At 56.3% G+C, this 7,900-nt stretch overlaps 2 protein-coding genes across 2 annotated transcripts in view; one reads left to right on the top strand and one right to left on the bottom strand.

Moving 5' to 3' along the window:
• Positions 1-2,523, top strand: part of Reep6 (receptor accessory protein 6) — a 6,817-nt gene extending 4,294 nt beyond the window's left edge. The window contains exon 5 of the mRNA XM_013022695.1: positions 2,501-2,523. Coding sequence (XP_012878149.1) covers positions 2,501-2,523 — 23 coding nt within the window. The remainder of the gene's footprint in view (positions 1-2,500) is intronic.
• Positions 2,524-3,285: 762 nt separating this feature from the next.
• Positions 3,286-7,900, bottom strand: part of Adamtsl5 (ADAMTS-like 5) — a 12,178-nt gene continuing 7,563 nt past the window's right edge. The window contains exons 3-11 of the mRNA XM_013022696.1: positions 7,679-7,828; positions 7,431-7,539; positions 6,155-6,282; positions 5,702-5,813; positions 5,234-5,320; positions 4,949-5,112; positions 4,603-4,787; positions 4,466-4,536; positions 3,286-4,101 (exon numbers count right to left, since the gene is read on the bottom strand). Coding sequence (XP_012878150.1) covers positions 3,800-4,101; positions 4,466-4,536; positions 4,603-4,787; positions 4,949-5,112; positions 5,234-5,320; positions 5,702-5,813; positions 6,155-6,282; positions 7,431-7,539; positions 7,679-7,828 — 1,308 coding nt within the window. The 3' untranslated portion in view covers positions 3,286-3,799. The remainder of the gene's footprint in view (positions 4,102-4,465; positions 4,537-4,602; positions 4,788-4,948; positions 5,113-5,233; positions 5,321-5,701; positions 5,814-6,154; positions 6,283-7,430; positions 7,540-7,678; positions 7,829-7,900) is intronic.

The raw sequence follows: 7,900 nt of genomic DNA on the forward strand, positions 1-7,900 counted from the left end.
TCTATCTATCTATCTATCTATCTATCTATCTATCTATCTATCTACCTATCTATCTACCTATCTATCTATCTATCTATCTATCTATCTATCTACCTATCTATCTATCTATCTATCTATCTACCTATCTATCTATCTATCTATCTATCTATCTATCTATCTATCTATCTATCTATCTATCTATCTATCTCACATGTATAAATCCCATGTGCTTACCATTGACATCTGCTTGAATTTTGCAATATTACTAATAAAATCTTCCTCAGGGAAAAAAGAAATTGGCGGTGGTGGTCGGTGATTGTCAGGCTGGTGTCTACCAATGACCCATCCTCTCAGCCCTTTATGCTTTAGCTATATTTTAGTCTCAGATGTTCACCCAGGCTGGCCTGAACCATGACATCTGTATCTCTGTGTCTTGTGTATCTGGGATGACAGGCATCTATAACTGTGCCCAGCTTCTGATTCATTGAGATGAGGTTTCTTGAATGTTTTGCTAGGGTCAGTGTCTATAGCTCCTTCGCTGGAAATATCCTGGGGGTAATGGAATAATTGCTATACTCTTCCTTCTGTTTCACACAAATAAGTCACAAGCTCACCATATTCATTATTTGACTATTTTTGTTGGTGGTGGTGGTGGTCATGGGGCTTGAACTAAAGGCCTGGGCACTGTCCCTGGGCTCTTTTGTTCAAGGCTAGTGCTCTATCACTTTGAGCCACAGTGCCACTTCCAGTTTTCTGGTGGTTAATTGGAGATCAGAGGCTCATAGACTTTCCTGCCTGGGCTAGCTTCGAACTGTGATCCTCAGATCTCAGCCTCCTGAGTAGCTAGGATTACAGGCGTGAGTCACCAGCGCCTGGCTTGACTTTATTTTTATTTTTTCTGTGCCAGAACTGGGGCTTGAGTTCAGGATCTGCTGTCCTTAGCCTTCTCTCTCAAGGGCCACACACTACCACTTGGGCCACAGCTCCACCTCCAGCTTTTATTGGTTAAATGGAGCTAAGAGTCTCACAGACATTCCTGCCCAGGCTGGCTCTGGACCTTGATCCTCAGATCTCAGCTTCCTATGTAGCCCAGGTTATAGTCATGGAGCACCTGCACATGGCATTGTCATCTGCAGTTTTTAGTTTTGCTTTTGTTTTTATTTTTGTCAGTCGTGGGGCCTGAACTCTGGGCCTGGGTGCTGTCCCTCAGCTCTTCAACTCCAGACTAGTGCTCTAACACTGGAGCCATAGCGCCACTTCCAGCTTTTTCTGCTCATGTGGTGTTGAGGTATGGAACTCAGGGCCTTGAGCATGCAAGGCAAGCACTCTACCACTGAGCCACCTTCCCAGCCCCTCATCTGCAGTTTTTATTATTGCTTATAATGTAATTAATGACAGAGATCTTCCTGTTCTTGCTGGATAAGGATGCTGTCTCCTTGCCAATTATGTTGGTTTCAGTAGCTTCAGTACTAAGGATTTTCCTTCCCTTTATTAGATTGTTCCAAAGCCAGAGAACAAATCAAGACAATGACTTTTATTACCAGTGGTCAGGGAACAATCACAAGAGGGAGTCATTCTGCCTCTGAGTCTGGTTCTGATTTTTTTGGTTTTCTGTTTGTGTCAGTCCTGGAGCTTGAACTCAGTACCTGGGCACTGTTCACTCCATCATTTGAGCCACAGCTCCATCTTTGGTGCTGTTGGTGGTTAATTAGAGATCAGAGTTTCACAGAGCTTCCTGCCTGGGCTAGCTTTGAACGGTGAGGTCCTCAGATCTCAGCTTCTAGAGTAGCGGGGATTACAGGCGAGCCACTGGTGCCTGGCTTGGGTCTGGGTTCTGAGATGACAGCGGTTAGAGGCCAGCCAGCCAGCCTCCTGCTGGCACAGCCAGCTGCCTTGTCTTTCCCAGCCCGTCCTGGCTTTTCTGCCTTGTTCTGCATCACAAACAGCAGGCCACAACTGGAGGTCTGAGTGTGTGGACCCTGGATACGTCTATTTGGTTCCAGGTAGCCATTTGGGGATCAATGGCGGAGGAATCTCCATTCCCTGATTTATCCCAACCCATAGAAGCAGAGGGGACAGCTGTGGGAACCCAAGAGGATGGAAACTGAGGTGTAAATGGGGACGAAATGGTCCAGAAAAGTAACCACAAGGGCCCCTAGGGGATGTGGACAGCTGGTTTAACGGAAGCCCTGGTTGTCCCTCGTTCTGCCACTAGGGGGTGCGAAGGCACCACACATCCCTCCTGAATTGGCCTAGCCCGCAGCACCTGTAGCTGACACACCAAAGTGCCTGGGCTACTGCACAGACTGCTGGGCCCTTGGCACACTGCAGGTGCTCAATAAATACTGCTGGAATGCCTGAATGGAGGGGCGAAGGAGGGACCTCAGGAGAGGACCACCTCCCCAGGGGCTTAAAGGAGACATACAGGCCTGAGGCCCCTAGAAGGGGAAGGAGCTAGGCCTTAGCCAATTCCCTTTATGTTGGCTGCCCTGTTCCTCTCCCTCTGCCCTTTACCCACCAGCAGCCCCTAGAGGGGGCCTCTAAAGGGCGCAACTGCAGTCAGCAAGACCCCATGGGGCAGAGGTGATAGTTAGGATGAGCCACTGGGACCCAGGAAAACCCAGGCACCGGTGACTCACGCCTGTAATCAGAAGGCTGAGATTTGAGGATTGAGGTTCAACGCCAGCCCAGGCAGGAAAATTCTATGAGCCTTCTATGAGCCTTCTTAACTTTAGTTAACCAGCAAAAAAAAAGGCCTTGAAGTGGAGCTGTGGTTCAAGTGGCCAAGCACCAGCCTTGAGCAAAAAAAAAGCTAAATGAAAGGGAGAGACCCTGAGTTCAAGTTCTAGTACCAACACACACACACACACACACAAGCTGGGCTGCTATAGAGCAGATTGTCCCCAGCAAGGGGAGAAAGCAGAAGCCCACAGAGGGGGGCTGACATTCCCCTAGCTATCTACTGCTCCCAGAAGATAGGACTCAGGAGGCGAGCGATGTGGGGCTCAGAGGCTAAAAGAGCCCTTTCCCCTGCCCCATCCTTCTGTATTTCTTGTCCTTGCCTGGGCGCTGGTGAGGCATGCAGGGGAGAGGTGGAGAGGTGACAAGGTCATCCTGTGACCCCAGGGTGACAAGTTTCTGAGGATGAATATATACAAGTGCAATATTTTGGAAAAAGTAATTAAAAAGAAACCTCAGTCTGTTGGCTGAAGGAAACTCAGCTAGAGCGCAAAATTAGGTGAGCCTCCTGGTAGCTAGGACAAAAGGAGAAAATAAGTAGACTACAGTTGCCTTTGTAAGCATGTCTCCTTAAAGGGTATGCCAGTCTGTGAATGTACAAGGGGATGTGTGTGTGAGAGAGAGAGAGAAATGAGCACACAACATGTCTGGGTGAGGAGCTTCATGGTGCCAGGAAAAGATGGAGAAGTACATTATAATGTCTTTTTAGGTAGGTCTTTCTCTTGAACCTGCTTATTCATGACTAAGCAATTGAGTGCCAGGCAAGGAAAACTAAAAGACACAACATTTCTGGCTGTAAATAATAGCTATGAGCTTCCTGGCAGCCAAGATGAGAAGAGAAATAAGCGTTCGCATCTGCTCAGTCTTAGTGTATCCTCACCAGGGCCTATCTGCTTGTGACAATGGATCCAACTGCATGCAAAGGTGTCTGTGTGACAGGGAAATCACACGGCTGCATATGGGAGCTATTGGAAATTTCCTGGGTGAGGGTGAGCCATGGAGAAAGGACAAATTGCATTGAGTTTGAGGTCTGTCAGGTGTGCTGTTCTTGCTGTGTGTAGTGAAGGCATCCTCTAGGGGTTCAGAGAGGACAACGGCGGGAGGCCAGTCGAGCCCTGCTGTCCTCAGCTGGGCTCCAAGGCCGGGCATAGCCAGCGTAAGGCAGCAGCAGCCGGTCTTGTGTGCCATCAGGGCTGACGAGGCGCCTGACAGCCAGCAGGTAATCTCGGTGGGGAGCCAGTGGTGGGCAGGGGCAGTGGCCTGGTGCCCACACATACTCTCGAGTCCGTAGTGGTGAGTGGTTCTTATAAATCAGCAGGATTCGAACTTCATACTGGGTTTCCTGGGCTTGGCGGTGGCGGCTCAGAACTCGGGCTTGGAACACTGTGGGCAGGGCCAGGATGAGGGTCAGCAGAGCCAGGTCAAGGGTCAATGATGGGTTAGAAGTCTCAACCAGCGGAGTTAAATAGGAGCCTGACACCAGTAGTCCCAGCTCTTCAGGAGGCTGAGATCTGAGGGTCACAGTTCCAAGCCAGCCTGGGCAGTTAAGTCCTTGCGACTGGTATCTCCAATTAACCAGCAAAAAGCTGGAAGTGAAACGCTTGCTCAATTGGTAGAGCACTAGCACAGGGACAATCCCTAGGCCCCGAGTTTAAGCCCCAAGACTGGCACAACGGGGTCATAGGAGGTCAGAGGTCATCAGGTCTAGTTATTCAGGGCTGGGTGAGGGTCGGGGCCGGGGTCTCACCAAAGTCGCTGCCGCAGTAGTGGAGCAGCCGGTGGGCGCGACCGCGGGTGTCGGGGGGGGGGGGGACAGTGCTGTGAGGGGAGGGGATCACCCCTCCCGCAGCCCCCACCCCAGTGCACCGCACCTCACCTGGGGGCGGGGTCCGGGCCCTCGTGGGGACGGCCGCGGGGGGGAGGTCCGGGGACGGGGGCTCCACCTCCCGGGGCTGAGGCTGCCGCAGGGCCCAGCCCAGAGTCTGCGCCTGCGCCTGGAAGGGGCCGTAGCGCTCCCGAGGGAGCCAGAACTCAAAGTGCACCCCGGGGTTGGGCTCCTGCAGCAGGACCTGGCGAGGAGGGGCGGGGGCCGGGGGCTGACCCGTGGGTCCCCCGCGGGACCCCAGCCTGCACCCCTCACCCCGCCTCCCGCTCAGATCCTCTTCCTGCGGACCCAGCCTCCGGTCCCCGGATGCTGACCTCTGACCTTCCCCCCCCCCCCGCCCCGCACCTGCAGGAGCAGGTCTTGGGAGGTGGGGCCGGCGGCGTGCAGCGTCTCCTCGGGCCCCGGGGCCCGGATGTAGACCACGCGGGTGCCCGCGGCCTCGAAGGTGCCGGGCGGGCTGACCGCCCCGCGCCCGTTGAGCACGTAGCGCCCGTCGCCCGTCAGCAGCGCTGCAAGGGAAGGCCTCTGGGCGCCCGCACGCCCCGTTCCCACCGCCCCGGCCTCGGTTTCCCCACCCCTGCCCGAGCTGCGGCCGGGGACAACCGCCTCCCGCTCCGGCCTCCACCGTACCCAGGTGGTTGCGGCTGCGCTGGGCCACGCGGATGTGTCTGGCGCCCTCGGGGATCAGGGTCACGTTCCAGTAGCCCGCGAAGGCACCTGCGCGGGAGAATATGGGGGGTGCCCACGGGGGGCGGGGGGGCGTTTGAACGGGGATGTGAGGATTCACTGAGACACGTCGAGGAGGCAACTAGTTAACTAGGTCCGCGCGAGCGACCGGCGTTGCGAGGAGCGCTACAGCGCGGCAGGGAAAGGGTGGGAATCCTATCGCTTCCGGGGAGGGTGGGACGACCTACGAAGGAGCCAATCAGAAGGACGGGCGCGAGGGGCTGGGCCTCAGGCTGCCCAATCAGCCTAGGCCTTCGCTTCTGGGGGAGGGGGAGGGGGCGTGACTGGTTAAAGGGTCCGTCCGAGGTGGTGCGAGGGACGGGGCGGGGCGGGGGGGGGGGGGGCGGGGGGGGGGGGGGGGGGGGCGGTCACCGGCGTCACGGAACACGCGCTGCACGAAGAGGCAAGAGTCATTGGCACCGCCACAGCGGCCGCATCGGTCCTCGAGGGCGCCCGAGCCCAGTACCCCGTCACAGCCGGCACTCTAGAGTCAGGGACACGCGGTTCACCGGCTTAGACGCGGCTGGCGGGGAGCGGGAGGAGAGGGCGGGGACTGGGGGCTCAAAGGCGCCGGTGGCTGACGCCTGTCATCCTAGCTACTCCGGAGGCTGAGATCTGAGGATCGTGGTTCGAAGCCAGCCCGGGCAGGAAAGTCCCCTTGGGCCTCTTACCTCCCGGGAACCACTCCAAAACCGGAAGTGGCGCTGTGGCTCACGTGGTAGGGCGCTGGCCTGGAGCTGCAGAGCTGAGGGACGGCGCCTGGGCCCCGAGTTCGAACCTCAGGACGGAGGGGGTGGGGTGGGGAGGGGCCCGGCGCATCCTTACCAGACAGCGGCCAGCCACGCAGAGACCCTGGGCTCCTGGGCTGCAGGGGGTACCGTCCAGGACGCGGCCAAAGCTGTGGTAGAAAGTATGCCCCTGGGCCAGGCAGTTGAGCTCACACTGATTGGGCGCTGCAGGGTGAGAGGAGTAAAGCTACTAAGAGGTTCAGCCAAAGTTATACCTCGAGGCTGAAGCACAGCCAGGTCTGCCTCCAGTAATGAGGCCTCTCCCAGGCAAGGACTCCAGATTAGACTAGGTCCACTCTTGAAGGTGCTATCCATTATTAATTACCCTCCTTGCCATCCTTCTTTCCTTCCTTCAGTGTTGTACACTGACTCCGCACACCTACTGTTTGCTAGACACCGTTGCCAGCACCAGGCAGAACTCAGTTCTTGGGCCCAGCACCAAGCTCCTGCTCCTCCCACTCAGGTCAGGGCCTCTTTCTAACCTAACTGCCCCACCCTCTCCATCAGACCACACCCCCTCTACCCTCCAGGCCTTCCTACTCAGGCCCAGCCTCTCCCTAGATCCCCACCTCCCACCTTCTTTTTCCAGACCTTGCCCCAGATCTCAATCCGTTTCATTTCAGTTACCCATCCCATTCAGACCCAGTAAAAAGTCTGTCCGAACTGAGGGAGTATGATGTCGCCTGGGCCTCAGTTTCCCTTGAGCCAAATAGGCTCTCGGATTACCCCCTCGGGCACATAGCCCAGTTGCCAGCCTGAGCTTCAAACTTGGGCCCTCCACCCAGCTGGGCCTGGCGGGCAGACAGCCTAGTCAGATCAGGAGCTGGTAGAGGCTGGCCTTTGTTAGGGGTGGGATTTCCACAAGGTTCCTTCAATTCTCAGGGCAAAAGCAAGAAGAGGCAGAAAACCAGCCCAGGAGGCTGAAGGGTGGAACTTTTCCCCATCCCAGGCTTTTCTTATCTATGTGTCTCCACGACGGTGTCTGAAGCTGCCAGTCTCCCTTCAATCTGGAGGCGTGCTGCCCCGGGCACCCAGTTATATAACTCGCTATTTTCAGCTCAGTGCGACATTTCCTGTTACTGGGATAAGTTTAAGAACTGTTGGCCTCTGGATACAGCACTGCGTAAATCCTCAGGCTGGTGTTTGGCCTCTGCAGAATGGACCCTGCTTCCTTCGGTCACTGCTTCTTGCTTTACTTCACCAGCTCCTACATAGCCTTCAAAGCCCCAGTGCCAATGTCCCCATTCTCTGTGCAAGTCTCCAATTCCCTTTCTGCTCCTGAACCAGCTCTGACAAAAGGCTAGGTTACTCACCCCCGTGGAAGGGCACCCATTGGTAGGTCTTCTGGGTGCCCAGGACAGGGCGGCCATTGTAGAGTGCACACTGTATGTCCCGGAAGGGTACGGCCCCTGGGGGACATTCCTGGGGGTAGAAAGAGGTGTGTCAACTCCAGGGAGCCCCGGGAACCTGGAGGCATGGCAAGGCGTACGTGGAGCATCTGCGGGGAAGTGAGAGGGATGCAGGGCAGGCTGGGGGGGCGAGGGGGGTGAACCTAGCTTACTGGCAGCTGGCAGAGGCGGTACTCATGGCTGTCCCCCCAGCACGGGTCTTCCTCAGGGAACCTGAGGGGAGCAGGGTGGCTTGAGCTCGGGGACTCCCCGCCCAGTCCAGCCTCCGCCCACACCAGCCCCACCCGCATTCCAGTTGGGTCCTAGGGATGAAAGGGCACTGGCATGTGTGGGCAGGCAGGGGGCGGGGCCACGGGTGGGGCGGGCCCGCGCCA

The sequence above is a fragment of the Dipodomys ordii genome, unplaced genomic scaffold (genome assembly GCF_000151885.1).
Source record: "Dipodomys ordii isolate 6190 unplaced genomic scaffold, Dord_2.0 Scaffold64, whole genome shotgun sequence".
In the NCBI taxonomy this organism is placed as follows: Eukaryota; Metazoa; Chordata; class Mammalia; order Rodentia; family Heteromyidae; genus Dipodomys; species Dipodomys ordii.